We start from the raw sequence: 19,855 nt of genomic DNA, 5'->3' as shown, positions 1-19,855 counted from the left end.
TCCCCAGGTCAACATTTTTTGCACCTCTTGCACCAAACAAATTGTGCAACCCAAACCCTCAACAAAATCAGAAACTGCCCTCCTCTTGACAGCGTACCTCATCCCCCATGCATTAATCGTGACGACACACAAAGAATTCATGTGACATGTAAAAAAAAGCTGACAAAACAATCCAGGCAAAGAAAAAAAACAACAACCCAAACCACTTACTGCAACCAGAAAACAACGAAACAATAAAAACAAAAAGTGATCATACCAGGTCGGCCTAAGAATAGGTCATGGTGTTGGGGGAAGCAGGGGGCCTCAGCGTCCGCTCGTACCCGTCACTTGCCAAGGGGGGTGAAGGAGTCCCCCAGGGAGACGCTCTCCTCCCCCCTTCCACCTGTACCCCCTCCATGAGGTCCCCTCCCCCAGCCACATCCCCAGTACTTACAGTACTTACAACATGTAATATCACTTGATATGTTGTGCTCGCTTGGCCCATTCAGTTAGATACTTCTTAAGCCACGAGGGACATTTTGGTGCAAGACAACAAAACAATGATGACGACAATCACAGCATTCACCACAACATACATTAATAATCCATTAACCAATAAAATTGTCCATAACAATCAAGAAGGCCATCAGGCAGGACCGATCAGAATGGGACTGTATGCAGATGAACGATCGTGTCAGTCCGATCAATGCACAACACATCTGATCCGCCAAGCTCCAGACGATCAATTCACTTCACTCTACTCCTGCAGACGTTTTTGCTTGTCTGTCTTGTTGTGAGCAGTTCATACTGGGGGAGGTTTCGTCACAACTCTATCCTGCCTGGTCAGTTTGGCCTCCAGCCACCTCAAAGCTCGGAACTCGGTGAAGGTGCACTAAAGTGTACCTAAAAAAAAAAAAAAAAGGTCACATGTCCACCTCTGCCCTGATAACGCCTCAGTTGGCTCCCTTATAAATGTAATAATACCAAACCAGCTCTCTAACATAAAGGCTCAGGCTGAGAAGTCAAAAGCTGAATATCGGGGGAAACTCACCAGCACGGAATCAGAATCCAACGGCGGTGTGGTGTATTTAAAACACTATGGAGATCTCTGGCACCTTGATCTTAGCAGGGTTGATCCTGGCTCTGCTCTGGGTGTATACCACGAGGAACAGGGGTAGGGTCTCCCTGCCCCCAGGGCCTGCCGCTCTCCCTCTAATTGGAAACCTGTTGCAGCTGGACTCCAACGCTCATTTCAAAAGCTTCTGCAAGGTGAGTTATGCAATGAAATGACTCAACAAAACACAAAGGGTTTTTTATGGTGTATTTCTTTTTACGTGTTTTGTCTGCAGCTCAGTGAGCGGTATGGCCCAGTGTTCACAGTGTACCTGGGTATGCAGCGGACTGTGGTTTTGGTGGGGTATGACACTTTGAAGGAGGCACTGGTGGGCCAGGCAGACGACTTCACAGGCAGAGCGCCTTTCCCCATCCTATTCAAAGCTACCAGGGGCTATGGTACGCAAATTAATTCCATTAAGTCACAAAACATCTCTTTACATCCAGACTAATCATATTTTTGCCTTGCATTCATTCTAATTATACCATTCCTATAATAACACAAAAACGTACACACATATCCCTTTCCAGTCACTTCATATCATTTCCAGGAACCTTTTTTAAAATATTGTTTAAAGTAATACTTAAACACTCCCCAGAGAAGGTATTTTCATCAAAATATCAGCTTATAAATAAAAACATTTGAGCGAACAATGAGGTTATTTGTTTTACATTCCATTCCCAGTTTACAGGGAGTGGTTGTAGTATGGAGATGGGATGGGATGGTTTGAGCGGCCACACCTGACCTAGATCTAGGTGATCGGGTCAGGGTGGCTGCATGCCTTTTGCTCATTAGGTGGGCTAACAAGCAACAGGTTCCTGACTGGCAGCAGCAGCACCTAGGGGTGCGGCGGAGGATCTGGGCAGAAGCAGCTGCAGTAATCACGACGGGTAACCGTCTGCGGCTAGCTCCTCTGCCCAGCAGCCAACGCCGAGACCATCCGGCAGACCAGCAACCAGGCCACCCCTCCAAGCAGCCCCTGCAACAGCCAAGTCCCGCCACGTCTTCTTTTTTAAAATTAATTAATTTTTTTATAAATATATTTTTTAACCTGTGCTGTCAGCATGCTGGACATACACCACAGAGTATTTGTATGCCATTGCATCCAGGACAGAGTTAGTCTGCAAGTGGAGTTCAAGTTCTCAACCTGCAATGCAACTCATTATTAATTCTTAAATCACCAAGAACTGCTGCAATAACTCTATAGAGAACCACCACCAAGGCACGGCCCCACGGCGACAGACCGACACCCCGCCTGAGCCGCCCGCCCCGGTGAGCCGGCAGGACCCCCATGCCCGCCCCGCACAAGGGGGAAGCCCGCAGAGAAGTCGCGCCGCAGAAGCAAAAGGCCGACAGCCGCCCCCCACACCACAACCCACAACAGCAAGCAGTCCCCCCAGGCGCCCTGGAAGGCACCCGGCACGCTCTCCGCAGCCCCACCAGGTCGCAGCACAAACCCAAGCCACCAGGCGCAAGCCGTCAGGACTCCAGCAAGGCCGGGAGGGGGGACCCACCCAACCACTCCCCAGCCAACCACGCCCCCACACCGACCCCCGAAAAAAAAAACCCCAGTGCTCAATGTGTGCTGTTGGTAGTTGCAGTTAAAATTGCGGGGTTGGGGGTGCGAGTCCTTCAGGCAAGTCGAACCCGAATCACTCGCACCCCTCCTGTCCCGCAGACCCTGCTCCGATGGAGTGTTGTTTGGGGTAGGATTGGTGTGCGAATGTTTGTGTTCTAAGCTAATGTGAGTGGGATTAAAATTTTGGGACGGACGAGAAGCATGCTTGGGCAGGAGCGTGACAGGCAAGATGGCAGCTGCCCGCCGCATCCCCACCCACATAGCCTGCACCCCGCCCATCCCGCAAAGCCCTCGGTCTATTGTGTAGTGTATGTGCTGAGTATGAGTTTTGGCACTGGGAGAGATAGGCGAGTCACGACCGGATCGATCCAGGGGCGCATCAAGCCGGGGAGCAACCACGCAGACCTCACCTCCTGGACCTGGTGGCAGCCAACCAACAGCGATCTGCCAAGGGCGCAGAGTGGTCCGCCATGCGCCTCCACTATGTCCGGCTGCTCCGCGCCCCCATCAGGCCCCTGGTCAGCCCCCAGCCGCCCAGCATGCGGACTACAGAACAGAGGGCGGCAGACGGCACCGAAACCCGAACCAGCCAGGGCTGAAACCCAAACCAGCGACCCACACCCCCCACCCCCAACCCGAGCCCCAGAACCCACAACCACACCCCGAACCAACACACGGACGCCAGCTCCAGGTACTCCCGGGAGCACGTCCCCCACCCCCACCCCCGGAAACAGGCCAGCTCAACTCAGGTAAAGGAGCGGGCGCCACCACCCAGACCACCAGTCCGGCCACATCTTCACCAACCAGTGCAGATAGAACATGTCATGACAGGGCTCTTATCCTGGATGAGTGTGAAGATGAGGGGTTTTAACCTGTTGCTTGTAAGCCCAACGAATGAGCAATAGGTATACAGCCACCCTGACCCAATCACCTAGATCTAGGTCAGATGTGGCTCCTCAAACCCTCCCATCTCCGCACCTGTGGTCAATTTCATTTTTGTCAAGATTTTATAAGGAGATGTCTTTTTTTAATATTTGGCTGCTCTTCCTAATTCTTCCAAACTCTTGCCCCGTCAGGTTTGGGCATCAGTAATGGGGAGCGCTGGCGGCAGCTGCGTCACTTCACCCTGACTTCGCTCAAAGACTTTGGGATGGGACGCAAGGGGATGGAGCAGTGGATCCAGGAGGAGAGCAGGCACCTGGTGGCCCGCATAGAAACATTCAAAGGTGTGCATCTCTTTCAGCTTTTTCGATCCAAGCCCAAACCTTGAGTTCATAATCTTGTGCCAGCCTAAATACTGTCAGAGAATGAAAATCATGCATGATCTCAGTGTTTTTAGTTGTTTGCCATTTTAAAACATCAGTGTGACGTAATGTAAATACACACACTGATCCTCCGTTCCTCCAGGCACGCCCTTCGACCCAACTTTCTACCTGAGCTGCACCGTCTCCAACGTGATCTGCTGCCTGGTGTTCGGCCAGCGCTTCAGCTATGACGACGACCAATTCCTCCACCTACTCCAAGCCATTAATGGAATTGCACGGTTCATCAGCAGTTCTTTGGGCCAGGTAAGACCTGGTGGTGCTGAGGAATTAAAAGAAAGAGATAACGATGAAACAGACTCTGATTCACTTAGTTTTATCACAGTGAGGTATTCTTTCTTTCATGCTGGCTAGTCTACTGTTCCAACTTGTAGGGTCAATATTTTGGGAATATTCAATGCACTGAACAAAAATACCTTTCTATAAGGTATTGTTCATCAGGACAATCAGCTATAAAGAGGGCTTTATTCCATTCCAGGGATAAACTTAAGAGACATTACCACATGCTTGCTGTGTAAAATGGTCATTGGTATTGGCACCATCCTTCATGCACTGCTTTCTAAATTAAAGAAGATTAAATATTCCTTTAAAAAGTAAAACATTTGTTTTGAATGCCTTGAATTATACTGAAGTACATTACATGTGTGAAAGCACTCCCCAAGTCACTTTAACACCTTTTTACCGTAGTTGTACAACAGCCTCCCCTGGCTAATCGAGTATTTCCCGGGCAAACACCGCACTGTTTTCGCCCAAGTGGAAGAGATCAGAGAATTCATTAAGGCCAAGATCCAGGAGCACCGTGAGACGTTGAACCCCGGCTCCCAGAGAGACTACATTGACTGCTTTCTCACCAGACTCATTCAGGTCAGATGGCATTTCCACGCTGCACTAAATACATTCTGACATCGGGAACTGTAGTCAAGCTGTTTCTGGAGTATCAGTGTGTCAACAGAAATGGTCCTTTCAATGTGTGTTTTAGCATTAAAAAAATAAAAAATAAAATTGTACACATTTGTTGCCTAACCTGTGTCTCACATGTTCAAAAACAGTTGTTAGGAATATTTTTATAAATTGGTTAAATTCAAATGATCAATACTGAACACTTATATTTCAGGAGGAGGACAACCCCAGCACTGAGTTTAACCAGGAAAACTTGGTGTCAACGGTACTGAATCTGTACCTGGCAGGCACAGAGACCACCAGTTCAACCATCAGATATGCCCTGAGCGTGCTCATTAAATACCCTAAAATCCAGGGTACGTATCCTGAAGAACTGCCAATAATTATGTGGTGTGGCGGCGGTGACCCCGGGATCAGGGGTGGCTGTCCACCTGTTGCAAATCAGAGCAATCGATGCAAAAGATACTCATGACTGGCTGCTGTAATCTACTTTGTAGTTAAAAATATATATATTTCATCTTTCACCCACAGAGCAAATGCAGCATGAGATCAACACTCAGATTGGACACGAGCGCTGTCCCAACATGGAGGACAGGAAGTCCCTCCCATACACAGATGCCGTCATCCACGAGGTTCAGCGTTTCCTGGACATCATCCCCCTCGCTGTTCCTCACTATGCCACAAAAGACATTGCCTTCAAGGGCTATACGATTCCTAAGGTAACTGTGAAAATGGGTCAGGACAGACAAGACTTGCTTATATTACATTGAAGTACAACTAGCTTAAAAAGATTATTGATTGACGTGTTATCTCAACAGGGCACGGTGATCATCCTCATGCTGCACTCGGCTCTGAAAGGGGAGAAGCACTGGGACACGCCCTGGTCCTTCAATCCCCAGCACTTCCTGGACCACAACGGCAACTTCAAGAAAAACCCTGCTTTTCTGCCCTTCTCAGCAGGTATTTCCTTTTAAACGATAGGCCTTATCAAAATGTGCTTGATCCGTGCTTTGAGAAACATACCACTCTGCTGGAGCTTCTTGCTGTGCTTGGATGCAGTCCAGCAGGGCAACCGTTAAAAAAAATATACATATATGTTGAATCTCCTTTTCGAAAATGGGTCGTTGTGAAAGGCCCCCATGAACACTGAGCAAAAAAAAAAAAAACCCACTTTATTACAATAAAAGGCCTCAACCTTAGCCATAGAGTTGAGAAATGAATAGACAAGACTCCACCCCTAGTGGTGGTAAATTGCAACTCAGCGGAATACAGTAACATTACTATAGTACTGCAGAAAAATAGGCTCATGAACGATCCACAGACCAACTAAGTTATGTGGGCGTGTCTCCTCAGGGAAGAGGGAGTGTGTCGGACAGTCCCTGGCTCGGATGGAGCTGTTCCTCTTCCTGGTTTCTCTGCTGCAGCGTTTCTCCTTCTCCTGTCCCGGAGGCCCCGACTCCATGGACCTGAGTCCGGAGTACAGCGGCTTCACCAACCTGCCCCGCAGTTGCCAGATCATCGCCACGCCGCGCTGAACGCACAACGTGCTGAGGGGGGGCTCCATTGATCGGTGGTTTAATACCGAGGTGATCAGCGATGCCGTTTGAATGCTGTCTTTTCGGAAATATTTTGTATACTCATCTAGATTGTTGGATAAAATTTCTTACCCTTAATGCTTAAAACGACTCCAATGGAATAGGCCGATGGAGGAAAATTGTTTTGCTTTGACTTGCGTCACTTTCCTTCTTCTGTAGTCTTTTCAGATACTGACTTGGGCTTGAAAAGGATTATGGGCAGTGAAGTGTGCTTAAGAATGCAAAGAAAAGTGAAATTCCTGTGATTTACATACCTATACCGTGTTTTTGTCGCCCCGTGTACCAGGTATGAAAGACTTTTTATATAATGCTAATTCACAAGACTACGGAAGTCTTTGGTCAATGTTACCCACGAGTCATGACAAAGTATGAACACAAACAGTAGCCACAGCTTTCATGATACAGTGGATCAACGCAGTCAGGACACAGACTGGAAGAGACGGAAAAAATATATTCATCCATGTGTCTGTCCTACTGGTCCAAAATGTGGAAGTAATCTTTATTTTATTTTTATCAGTCAATTATCTTAGTCTGGTTATTCACCTGGGCTTTAATTAATAATCTCACTCCCTTTGATTCTATGAGGGGATGGCCACGGCCGATCTGTTTTTTTGTTCATGTGCTTAAAAAATAAAAACATCTGAACCCTTGGTGGATATGGTGGCAAAAATGTTTTATCCACTTCAGATTTTTATGTTTTCCACGCACGCCACCTTCAGGGTGAACATCACCAACGCTCTTAAGCTGTATAACATGTTACACAATGTGCCTCTCTGACAACAAAGCTGTTTGCACGGCCGCAAGAAATCAGACGCTCCACTGAACAAACCGGGTTTCCCGCAGGGGACCAACAAAGTGTTATCTTATCTGAAAGTGAAAAGTCAACAGTGGAAAGAAGGTGAACCGCACAAAGCTGGATCCACTTCCGGAAACGGGCAAACCGCCGTACGAGTGGATTCTCGGCTTTGCGCGTGCAATCTCGACAACCAAAATGTGCGACATTCACGGCCGTTTTGATCTTTCATTTACGCAGCGTTTAAAACGAAAATCGAGATTGTGCACATACTGTACGCGGTGCGGTGGGTGTGGCTCCGGCTATACGTCAAACCTACACTGTGGAACGGATTCCCTTTCCTTTGTGGCGTGTTTGCATTTTGCAAAAGAAGGAGCGAACAGACTTTGCCCTCCCCATTCAAGGACAGTTAGTGTCGTCATTAGACCCAGCTGGTGGAACAACGCACCTCTCCTCTCTTTCTGAGCTTATTTGCCACGGGGAGGACCGTAGCTCCCTCCGGCAGCGAGGGTTCACGCGCTTCACCTCTCTCCCAGCTGCATTCCAGGTGAACGCCGTGAGCAGAGCGGGGGCGGCGGCACGTGTCCCGTTTGGCCCAGCGCAAAGGGGGCAGAGTTGGGTATTCGCGCTCGGCGGGTGTTATGGAAGTCCTCGGCACGGCGGCCTTGGCGGGGCTGGTCCTGGCGCTGCTGTGGATTTACCATGTGAGGAACCGTAGAAAGGTCAATTTAGCGCCAGGACCGGCCGGCCTTCCCCTTCTAGGGAACCTCCTGCAGCTGGACAAACGAGCTCCGTTCAAAACTATGCTGAAGGTAAGAAGTTTTGAGGACAAATTAAAGATTTGTGCCAGTCTTTCACGATGTCTCAGTATGTTGCATAACGTGCTTGCATAACACTAGTGGCTCATCTCTCGTGTTGCCAAAGCAGTACATGCGTTTGCATTGCAGTCCTATACTCCAAAATACATGAAATCTCCTGTATGTCAGTCCTTATCCTGGACACCTCTTTGCAGCATTTTGACACTTTAACCCTTTCATCAAGCTGTATTTCTACGGCACCTTATTATAATTCATTAAATTATGAGTAGAAAGATAATTTTGCAGGCCAGCCGCTGTAGGCTCATCAGCGCTTAAAGCGAGCGCTTGGTTGATTCAGTGCTCTGTTTGCTCATAGCCAACAGAACATCACTGACGGGAGCTTTCTCTCTTCTCCTTCCAGCTCAGTGAGCGCTATGGCCCGGTGATGACGGTGTACCTGGGTCGCCAACGGACGCTGGTGCTCGTTGGGTACGATGCCGTGAAGGAGGCGCTGGTGGAGCAGGCCGATGACTTCACCGGCAGAGGACCAATTCCATTCCTGGTCAAAGTGACCAGGGGCTATGGTACCGCAGCGCGAGGCTCTTCACCGCACAACGAGATGGGTTGGGCCATAGAGAGCAGTTTCTGCTCCTGTGTTTGGCGCCGTATTTTTAACGTCCTGTGGCCTGTACAGCTTCTGGTGCAAAATTTAGTTTTACTAGGCAGAGCAGTGATTCTCAACATTTTTTTTTTATTTCATAAGATTCTGTCTCTGGGACCCAAATCTGAGAACATTTTTAATTGTTGGATATAAATTGGTCCATACTTGTATACCTATACTAGTAAGGGTGATGAACACATGATCAAAACAATTACTATACAGTAAGTTTAACTATTAATCATTTTGCTGGGGGCCCCCTGGAACCTCTTTAAGGATCTCGGACCGCATATTGAGAACCAGTGGTGTAGAGGATCTACACTGTATACCCGCATTACTCTCTGGCCGAGTGTCGTCTTTAAATATAGTATAACCTCCTCAGTGATCCAGCCCCTTCATAACTCCACCTACCTCAGGTTATGGGCGGGGCTCTGCTGCGACTGAGAGGAATTTGAGCAACATTTTAAATGCAGTCATTACAGTTTTCTATCATGGCGTGTTGGGGGGGGACCTGTCAAAATGGAAGCGCTTACACCGCGACGTTGTCTTCATGTTGTTTCCAGGTTGGCTTTCACTGACATCCCCTCGCCCCAACAGGTTTGGCCATCAGTAATGGGGAGCGCTGGCGGCAGCTGCGTCGCTTCACCCTGACTTCACTCAGGGACTTTGGGATGGGACGCAAGGGGATGGAGCAGTGGATCCAGGAGGAGAGCAGGCACCTGGTGGCCCGCATGGAGGGCACTAAATGTAGGTGTGATCGTTTAGTGGCAGTCCACTGATTATTTCTAATGCACACCACGTAATGGGCTATAAATATGCCAGCTACGAAAGAGGCCTGGCGATTGGTATTTTTTTTAATTTATTTTTTTCGGTTTTTAGAGACTGTCTGATGCCCAGATGCCCCCCCCCCATATTAATGTGTCAAAGGGAACTCTCAAAATATTAGTTTGCCGAGATGACGGCTGTAAACGGCAAGAAAAGCTGCCTTTGCGTAGCACATTTTATATGAAAACACGTCTAACTTGGATTTGAGCTACTTGAGCTACGCTGTTTTTATGGAATGTGAACATATGTTTAACTTTTAGAGTTGACAAGCTGCCAGCCAAGCACAAATTTGCTGCTTTTTTTTTGAGGCGTCCATGTTTTCATGAACGATGCAAGGCCCTAGTCCTTATTCTGACCTGTTTTGCTTTTTATATATATATATATATATATATATATATATATATATATATATATATATATATATATACTGTATATATTGCTTGCTCGGAGGTCCCATTACTTTGTAGTTTATATCTACAGCATTTGGAACAAGGTTATGAGTCCCCGTGATGCCTCTTATTTTGACCTCCATAAAGACCCAATTTGGAAATAAATGTGGCCTCTTGGTGTTTTTGACCAGGCCTTCCTCTTAAATGAGTTTTCTGTCTTCCCTCCAGCCAGGCCCTTTGACCCCACTTTCTACGTGAGCTGCGCCGTGTCCAACGTGATCTGCTGCCTAGTGTTCGGCCAGCGCTTCACCTACGACGACGCCTACTTCCTCGGCCTCCTGAAGATAATCTCCAACGCGTTGGCATTCATGAGCAGCCCCTGGGGCCAGGTACAAGAGGGGATCCGGACAAGTTGCCGGGGGCGGGGGTCCCAAACGCACGGCTAACTGTGTGACGTCAGTGTGGCCTGATGTCCCGCCCACAGGATGCCCACATACCTTTTTATTCTGTTTTGTGCTCTCACAGCTTTATAACGTCTTCCCCTGGCTGATGGAGAGGCTGCCCGGCGCACAGCACGCCACCTTCGCCAGCATCGACAGACTGAGAGATTTCATCACGGGCAAGATCGACGAGCACCGGGAGACGATGGACCCGGGCTCCCCCAGGGACTACATCGACAGCTTCCTCAACCGACTCGATCAGGTACCACTTGAAACGGGTCGGGAACACCTCCCGACGTGCGAGCCGTGTGAACTGGCTAACGGCGTCGGTGTCGCCCACTCAGGACAAGGACAGCGCCGGCACGGAGTTCCACTACGATAACCTGGTGTCCACCGTGCTGAACCTCTTCCTGGCGGGCACCGAAACCACCAGCTCAACCATCAGATTTGCGCTGAGTGTGTTCATTAAACACCCCGACGTGCAGGGTACGTCGCCACCCGTCGGCCGCCGTCCAAATAAGTCGCTTTGCGTCGCGAGACGGGCGATCAACCCGGCGGAGACTTGGCACCTTATCGACGGTCCTGCCGGTTTGCACCCTCGCTTCCTTCCTTTTCGTTTTTTTTATTTTATTTTTATATCTTGCTGCCTTAATGAACACAATTTAAGGTTGCAAGTCACAAAAAAACAAAAAACAAACACCATCTATTGTCAGGGTTGGTTTCTGAGCACTCCGACCCTTGTATTCATTAGGGGTTTGACCTGGAAATCCCGGCTTTCCCTACAATTATTATTATCATTGTAAACCGCACGGGATGGGAGTGTCAGCACGTCGGTGCATAAACACGAAGGCCAGGTTCAGACGGCACAAGTTTTGGAATTGTGTCGCTGACGTTACACAAACTTTTTTTTGTTTTGTTTTCGTTTGTTGTCTTGAGGACACAGTGGCGCGGCCGACGCACGATGGGTCTCGGAGGACGCATCATGCGATACTCCCATTACGGTGTATATAACTTGGGAATTGGATGTAAATGATAAGCCTTGTTGGAGAACTTGTCCTGCATGGTCGGTGAGGTTAATCTGCCCGCTGCAAGAAAACAAAACCAAGAGTATTAAAGGTGTTTATGCGATGTTGTGCCATCGGATGTCATTTACAAGACTGCCCCTCAATTGTCTCCCTGGGTGTTACCCTCAAACAGTGTTTTCACAGGTACAATCAAAACCCTGGTCACAGTTACAATCCTGCTATCCCTTACAATGCTCTTTCAAGCCCCCCTGGGGTTATCCTCATCTCCATACAAGGTGGAATGAGGATGAAATGTGATCTGATTCTTCAGTACTACAATTGACATTGTAGAGAAAGCACAGTCTCTTTATATGAACTCTAGGAGTCTCCTTTAAAAACCCAGAGGCAATGTTTTAAACCCACGTAACATACGAAAGGCTATTGTCCTCATTCAAAGAGTTGATTTTCTCTGTCTTAAATGGTGAAGTGCGACAAATACCCAGAACTGCATACATCCAGCATCACACATCTACTTTTCCTGGGTTCCTCTCACACTCATTGGTAATTATTGCTCGTCGGCTCCGACGAGGACCGAGCCCGGCTTCAAGTGTCCCGATTTTAATTCTTCTCTCTCCTCCAAATCTCAAGGGCATATGCAGGAGGAGATTGACTCGGTCATCGGACGCGACCGTTGCCCAAACATGGAGGACAGGAAGTCCCTCCCCTTCACCGACGCCGCGGTCCACGAGGTTCAGCGGTTGTTGGATATTGTTCCGATGGGCATCCCGCACTACGCCAACGAGGACATCTCTTTCCGGGGTTACACGGTGCCCAAGGTACACCGCCTCCATCATTTCCTCAGTGTGCGTTCAGTCGGACAAGAAGGTCCGTCCCGCTTTTAACGCTGGTGCGGTGTCACGTTACAGGGCACGCTGATCCTGCCCCTGCTGCACTCGGTGCTGAAGGAGGAGAGGAACTGGGAAACGCCCTGGGCCTTCAATCCCCAGCACTTCCTGGACAACGGCAACTTTAAGAAAAACCCTGCTTTCATGCCCTTCTCAGCGGGTAATGCAAACAGTGTAGGGTTGAAAAAGGGCTTCGGTATAAATACGGTTCCTCTGAAAGCAAAGTACTTGCCATCCGCCTTCGATGCTGCTCAGTCACACCGGTGTCAGTGACGGCATCATTTTGCACCATATTGAAAACATTTCATTTCAATGTGACCGCTATGATTCTCATCACTTTTTTCAAATACCACTTTTTTTTTTTTGCTTCTTTATCGCTGCTCCCACGTAACCTTTTTCTCCACTTTTGACTTCTTTTGTTTTCAGTTTTCTCTGCTCGCTCAGTCAGTTTTATGTGTGGTCTTGTTTGTTTAATTTAAGCTCGTTAAAGTCATGTACGAAATAAAGAATCCTTCACCGCCAATTGTGGTGTGACGCGGGCCTAAAGCCGTAAATGAGGCGTAACTTGCGGAGCGGTTTCTGTCAGACAAACTCGACGGCGCCGTGCGCTTCCACGCCCCTATGGGCCGGTCTGTTTAAGCAGCCAGTCCCTCTTACCCCTCCTGCTTTGCTGCGCTCCCTCCACCTCCCCTGCATCCAATCACTCCGATATTTCTCGCTCACTAAGCATGCCTATGTATTCTGTACACTGCTCCCTAACATGAAACCCTGCATGTGTACTCATTAGTGGGAGTCTTTTATTTGAAGAAGAAATTGCAATCCCTTGAAATTGAAATACTGTAAATCGTTGAAAGGCTTTTTAAATTTATTTATTTTTTTATTGACCCACTGTGGGCGTGTCTCCTCAGGGAAGAGGGCGTGTGTGGGAGAGTCTCTGGCTCGGATGGAGCTGTTCCTCTTCCTGGTTTCTCTGCTGCAGCGTTTCTCCTTCTCCTGTCCCGGAGGCCCCGACTCCATCAACCTCAGCCCAGAGTACAGCAGCTTCGCCAACCTGCCCCGAAACTACCAGATCATCGCCACGCCGCGCTGAACGAAGCGTTGCATGATGGGTGTAACCTCACCGTGCAATTGTCCACTTACCAATACAGAACGATGAATTTGGAGAAGGGTGTGTTTTTTTGTTTGTTTTTTGTTTTTTTTTTTGGGGGGGGGGGGGGTGTATTCCAGTCTATTCATGGCTTATATAAGTGGATGTTTGCAAACATTTACAGAAAAAAACGTCACAAGCAGCAACGGTGACAAAGGGCCGTGCACGTCGGCCACGCTGTGCATGCCGTTGACATGCAACTTGGACCCGTGCCTGTGATTTGATGAGGGTTTCTGGTCGGGCGTTCGATCAAGCCATGTGTCAGGATGTTCTGGTGTTGTACTGTGTATGTGTTTCAGTTTCCGTCCCCCATAGAATTACGTGGGCCGTTTGTATCAGCTTTCATTGTAGTTTAATTGAATAAATGCTAAGCATGTATCAGTGACAGTCTGTACTGGTATAGTAAAAGAGAGATGAATCACTTAAGATAAATGACGGAAAATGTTTTTTCTACAGTACAAGTGTTAATGGCACAATAGTGAGTTTTACAATTAATGAACACAATTATTTATGTTATCCAAAGCGTTCCCATATTTTTCTGAATAAAATAAGTTTTTTATTGCCCGATGGGCGCTGCGGTAACTAGTTTAGCCTAGTCAACCAGGGATTCCGTTTACTCTGAATTACTGAACTACCTGAAGAGTACGGGCCAGTGGTTAACGACCCAAGAAATGTTCACATAATCAACTTTTTTTTTTTCTTTCTTCCATTCACAACGGTATCCACAAAGTTGGTATGTAAATATACAGTTCACAAAGCACGCCCATAACTGTGTTATGTCCATTTCGACACTTCCACCTCATAGCGTTGACCAGGCTGTCTCGCCACCGTCGCTGCTCTTCCAGACCGGGGATGGGGCTAAATGTTGGGCAGATGGTGGTCATACTTGTGTCTGACCTGTTTCTTGACGTCTGGCGCCGGCGAGATGTTATTGCTGGGAAGCTGCGGCAGGTACTGAGGCTGGAGGGCGAGAGAGAGGGAGCAAGGCTGAGCCGCAGGGGCGACCAAAACCACGAATGGGAGTCGGTCGCACCAGCATGCGTAGTGGCCGAATTCAGTTCATTCCGGTGCAGGCGTTGCAATGAGTGTATTAGTTTGCCGTCGCTAAGTAAAGTCACTGTGACGCACTGAGGCCTTAGGCGGGTGCGGATGGTGTATTTTCAGGCTGCACTTTAGGCTGCGTTCACGCGTGCCACAATTATCCTGTACAATTCCTCTGACCCCTTCATGCTTTCCTTGTTTAGTTTGGTTTATCTGGACGGGTACAATTGCTGCCTTCCCAAAATAGAGAGCACACCGAAGAATTTCGGTGGAACTTGGGTGTAGTTTGTGTGTCGAGAAAATTTGAATGGACTGAACACATGACAACAATATGATTTAATGCACTCTGTGATTGATTTTAAATGGTTTCAATCATATATGATCATGCAGCTGAAAATGGATGATGATGAAAGAAAGTTTAGTCACTAAAACGGTCTAATTAGTCTATCTGGCTTTAGTTTACCAGCTGTTGGTTTGCTGATAATAAAGCAGCATGTCCCCCAAAATAACTAAATGGAAAGTGCAGCAGTGTGGGCTGTCGGTGTGATTGCGCCCATATCCAGGGCTGGTCCGAATTCCTTGTATGTATGTGAACGTTCTGACAAATGTGTTTTGGCGCCGATATCTGAGGGAGGCCTCGTGGCAACAGCCTTCACCTGTTTTATCTTGATTTACTGCCCCACGTTGGCAAGCAGTGAACTGGCTCTGAACAGCCCCCAAATTCATCTCAGACTCCAGCTGGGCTGTCCTGTTCTGACCCTGCTCTCTCTCAGATCTCCAGGGAAGCGAGGCAAATGGAAGAGGACCATGAGGTAATTCAGCATTTAGGTATAATATCCTCTAAACTAGCTGGTGGCATGGGAACAGCAGTTTCAAATACGCTGACAGGGTAAAAACCGTGATTTTGGGGATAATGTCTACGACCCCGACACCGCGCGGGCTCATGCGTACCACTGCTTGTCTGCGTCTGGGGCCCTTGTCGTGTCTCTTCCCCGGGCGCTCGCCCTCGCGCCCCCAGCCAGACCCGGCTTCTTCCTGGAAGTACGGCAGCTCCAGGAGCTCCTCGCAGGACAGCCTGAGCGAGGGGTCCATCACCAGGCACGACTGCTCACACAGACAGGCCCACAAAGGAAAGCACCGCAAAATATTTATTATATGAACATAAATACATACAAATCTCATAAAATTCCATAAATAACACATTTTCGTGAGAACATAGTATTTCTCCATTCATTTGTTGACATTTGCAATGGAAAAAAAGTAAAAAGTCAGTTTTGACCACTGAGTTACATTCATGTTTTGGAACTGTTAATAATAAAACCCACTTTTAGAGTTCACTAAATCCATCCCGAATAAAACTCATCCCCTTTAATTCCTTGATTCAAGCAGCGCACATGCACCAGGGCTTCCTCTTGGTTTGTCGCCTCCTCTTATTAAGGGATAGAGGGCTCGTACCTTCATAACATGGAGGGCAGGAGGAGACGCCCCGTGGAAACGCTTCTCCAGCGGCTCCTGGGGACGGACAAAACAATCTGAATCATATTTAGACAAATAACACGATGACACAGAGGACATTTTACATTTTGCTGGTCATTTTTAAACACTTGACCGGTCTCCCTGGCAGCAGGATCCTTACCGTCGTGTCTGGCTCCGGGATGCTGACTCCGCTGAAGAAGACATTGGAGCGGAAGACCTGCTGGTGTCGAGGTATCAGGTCCCCTGAGGTCACAACGAGGGTGATCAGAACGGGACGAGAGGCCCTTCAGACAATGTGTGCGAGTTAAAGAAAGACGTAAAGCGGCAACGTGAGGCAGGGAGCTACTTCTGTTACTCCGTTCCAATGCCAATCATCAATCTTTAATTGCTCTGTACGTAGCGATCCTTGTCCTTTCGTTAGACGTCTTGAAGATAGTTGTACTGAGGCTCATATGGCTTTACCCCTTCAATTCCCCCCCCCCCCCCCCCCCCATACTCCTCCCCCCATCCCTCCCTCCGTTTCCCGGGATACCCAGTGTTTTCCTGATGAGGTAGAGCTGGTCCACGTCCGACCGCCCGGGCCACAGCGGGTTCCCGTGGAGCAGCTCCGCAAACACGCATCCCAGCGCCCACACGTCCACGGGGGGCCCGTACTGCGTGTCCCCCACCAGCAGCTCGGGGGCCCGGTACCAGCGGGTCGCCACGTAGTCGGTGTAGTCGTCGCCCGGGCCCGCTGGGCGGCGACGCAGGACGCACATGAACGGGGACGGAGACGGAGAGAAAACCGGATAAATAAGTAGCAGGGCAAGCAAGAGAGACAAAGGTTAAGAAAAACACCCACACACACACACACACACACACACACACACACACACTCATATACAACAACGTGCATGAACAATATAAAAAATTGAGTAGCATTTACATTGCGTAGGAGAGGGATTACAAGGCATGCTGAGTGACATCATGTTACTGTATGGTAACAGAACACCCGAAACCAAAGGCAGTCTGGGTAAACAGAGACAGCGACAGGCTTGACCGGACGGCCGGGCCAACCCTATACAACGCAGTTCAGGTAAGACCGAAAGTGCGGAGGTCCGCAGATGTAGGTGTCTCGTTGAATAAGTCATTAGAGGCGCCTTGACGCTAAAACGTGGGTAAACGCTCCCCGGGCGACCTACTCAGGATGCGGGCGAAGCCGAAGTCGCACAGCTTGATGACGCCGGTCTTGGTGAGGAGGATGTTCTCCGGCTTCACGTCGCGGTGGATGCACTGCAACACACACAACGGAACGGAACGGGGACCAGCGGGGCCCGTGGAAAACCTTCAACGGGGCCGGATACAGAGGCAGTTCACTGAACTGAGATGAAATGCTCATTACAATCCCAGATCTGCAGCGTCAAAGATACAGTTTCGCTGTGTTGGGCCAGTGAACTATTGCCCACAGAGAGTTTAGTTTTTGTGTGTGTGTGTGTGTGTGTGTGTGGGTGGGTGGGGGCTGGGGGGAGTGCATGCATGGAGAGCCTCTGCCAGGGACAAATTTTCCTCGCCCCAGTGAAATGGCAAAAGCAGGAGTCAGGCCAGGCAAAGCTTATTTGTGAAGCCACGTACGTTTAACGTCTCAACGGAGTTTAAAGGCCTTCGTTTAGAGGATGGCTGGGATAGTTTGTGTGTAAAGAGAAATAATTAGTGTATGGTAAAACCAGATGTGCCTAAGTCCGCCGAGATCCATTTTTTTTTTTTGCATAAATGAAGTTGCACTATATCACGCAGAGATGACAAGCCGCAGGCTGTACTGACGTTGTGTTTGTGGCAGAAGTTCACGGCCTGGAGGGTCTGCCACACAATGCTCTTCAGCTGAGCCTCGGGAACTCTACGGGGGGGAACAGGAAACAATGGAAAACCGGTTGTTGCGAGAAGGAACAAAACACAAACCGTTCAACGGACACGTTGTTCACATCCCCTACCGACAATCTTTTAAAAACAAGGGAATTGGAGCCTTACGCAGCCCCCTTGTCCCCCGGGCAACTGCATGCGAGTCTCCAAAGGCAACGGCAGCCTTTGTTCCCGGGAGCAGCTAGAGTTTCTGCCGCACGGCCCATGTGGGGAAGGAAAATGCGGTCGTCGGTCAAGGCGGCAAGCGGCCGCCGCGGCCGAGGCGAGACCTACGGTTTTTCTCGCGGAACAATCCAAGCCTCGGCTCCTGTGGCCGCCGGCCGCCCGAGGGGGTGTGCGAGGCCTGCAATGAGGAGGCTGTCATCGTGCCTCTCAGGCCCGGTTTTCCGTTGAGATATGGCTGTTCCGCTCTCGCAATAAAGTTCCCACCATTCCCTTTTATGTTTCCTGGCAACGGCCTCGCTTCCTTCCATGTAACTGAACCTTCTGCCCTCGGCTGACCAGATGTCGTCACGTCCGTGTTGTATGTACATAGAACGCTGAAGTGTAACTTGACTGATTTTGTAATTATTTTTTTTGTTTGAGGTTGAGGGGTGACTTTTTTTTTTTTTTTTTAATAACTTTATGACATAAATAACATTATATTTGAGCTCTGAAATGAATTCCTGCTGTTTTTGTATAAGCTTCTAAAGAATCAACTAAGAGACTAAAATGCAGTAAAATGCAGTTTTCACCAAAACAGTTATAGTGGTCTTTTTGTTTTGCAGACATGCATGCAGGGGCAAACTGGTGGTTTTGATGCTAGAAGATGGCCTCCTTGGCGGCCGCTTACCCACCCTCTGGGGTGCTTGTCCAGTTCGTTGAGGACGGTCTGCTCGCAAAACTCAAACACCAGGTGGAGCCTCCTCTTCCTCCTGAACACCTCCAGCAGGTTGACCAGGTTCACGTGCTTCAGCTGCTGCAGGAAGCAGGGAGCGTAGTGCGTTGAGCTGCTGTGCTTTCATGCTGCTACTACTACTACCACTACTATTGCTACCACTGCTACTACTACTACTACTGCACGTATACAAAAAAGTACCTGCTTCATCCTGGTCAGGGTCACAGGGAGCTGACTATGGGTGTAAAACAGGGAGGAACCCTGAATGGGACCAGTCAACCAGAGCACCACACACCTTCACTTGCACACCATTTACACCTACAGGCAATTTAGAGTCATCAATGTCTTTAAAAAGTGGAAGGAAACTGGAGCATCCCATGCAAACACATGGAGAACCTGCAAACAACCTCTATCATCCCAGTGTCCATGACCAGGGAAAATGCAAGAATAGAAAATTGATGATAATAATAATAATAATAATAACAAAAAAAATCAATTATCATCATAAACATCATCCTCCTCCTCCTCCTCATCATCATCATCATCATCATCATCATCATCATCATCATTTAAATGGTCCGCCTGTACACAAACCTACAAAGTTGTGATGTTGTAATGTTTCACCCATGTACTACTAGCACACTGAGGCGTTCTCCCCTTACCTTCAGCATGCGTATTTCTCTCAGTGCAATCTTCTTAATGACTGGGTCGTCCTCAGATTCCACAAACTTCTTGATTGCAACTATCTGTCCAGTGTCCCTGTGTCTGCACTTGAACACCACGCCGTAGGAGCCCTCGCCGATCTTGGACAGTTTTTCATATTTCTCCATTGGACAGGTACCGGTTGCCACCTGACAGTAAGCAGTTTGAGTTACAGTGTAGACATTGCAAGAAGGAAAATTATTTTGTAACAATGCTGAAATTAACAATGTAACAATACTGAAAATAACAATGTAACAATGTTGAAATTAACAATGGTAATGTTACAATTATGAAATTAACAATGTAAAAATACTGATATTAACAATAACAATGTAACAATGATTACATGAATTATGGGCAACACAGAACATATGAGAAAATGTACTGTTATTCGCTGACATATAAGTAAGCGACCT

At 48.3% G+C, this 19,855-nt stretch overlaps 3 protein-coding genes across 4 annotated transcripts; 2 read left to right on the top strand and 1 right to left on the bottom strand.

Moving 5' to 3' along the window:
- Positions 1 to 1,077: 1,077 nt before the first annotated feature.
- LOC307234708 (cytochrome P450 2F3-like) lies at positions 1,078 to 6,455 on the top strand (the record flags this gene model as incomplete). Its single annotated transcript, XM_080006568.1, has 9 exons — positions 1,078 to 1,248; positions 1,329 to 1,491; positions 3,749 to 3,898; positions 4,080 to 4,240; positions 4,682 to 4,858; positions 5,109 to 5,250; positions 5,426 to 5,613; positions 5,713 to 5,854; positions 6,248 to 6,455. 9 exons carry the CDS (start codon positions 1,078 to 1,080, stop codon positions 6,427 to 6,429), a joined length of 1,476 nt encoding a protein of 491 aa, XP_079862694.1. The 3' UTR covers positions 6,430 to 6,455.
- Positions 6,456 to 7,172: 717 nt separating this feature from the next.
- Positions 7,173 to 13,456, top strand: LOC307234706 (cytochrome P450 2G1-like). The gene is made up of 9 exons (XM_080006565.1): positions 7,173 to 8,094; positions 8,501 to 8,663; positions 9,335 to 9,484; positions 10,180 to 10,340; positions 10,477 to 10,653; positions 10,736 to 10,877; positions 12,044 to 12,231; positions 12,322 to 12,460; positions 13,209 to 13,456. Exons 1-9 carry the CDS (start codon positions 7,924 to 7,926, stop codon positions 13,388 to 13,390), a joined length of 1,473 nt encoding a protein of 490 aa, XP_079862691.1. The 5' UTR covers positions 7,173 to 7,923; the 3' UTR covers positions 13,391 to 13,456.
- Positions 13,457 to 13,521: 65 nt separating this feature from the next.
- LOC307235028 (cyclin-dependent kinase-like 1) lies at positions 13,522 to 19,567 on the bottom strand (the record flags this gene model as incomplete). Of its 2 annotated transcripts, none has more annotated exons than XM_080006965.1 (9): positions 13,522 to 14,407; positions 15,440 to 15,595; positions 15,944 to 16,000; positions 16,125 to 16,207; positions 16,497 to 16,697; positions 17,146 to 17,236; positions 17,765 to 17,837; positions 18,697 to 18,818; positions 19,400 to 19,567. In XM_080006965.1, the coding sequence occupies 9 exons, from the start codon at positions 19,565 to 19,567 to the stop codon at positions 14,306 to 14,308; spliced, it is 1,053 nt and encodes a 350-aa protein (XP_079863091.1). In that variant the 3' UTR covers positions 13,522 to 14,305. The 2 variants fall into 2 exon arrangements, with proteins under 2 accessions (XP_079863091.1, XP_079863092.1); XM_080006966.1 differs by having other exon boundaries at positions 15,440 to 15,592.
- Positions 19,568 to 19,855: the final 288 nt, after the last annotated feature.

The sequence above is a fragment of the Zeus faber genome (genome assembly GCF_960531495.2).
Source record: "Zeus faber genome assembly, chromosome: 9".
Classification (NCBI taxonomy): domain Eukaryota; kingdom Metazoa; phylum Chordata; class Actinopteri; order Zeiformes; family Zeidae; genus Zeus; species Zeus faber.
This window is presented reverse-complemented; position numbering and strand designations above follow the sequence as displayed.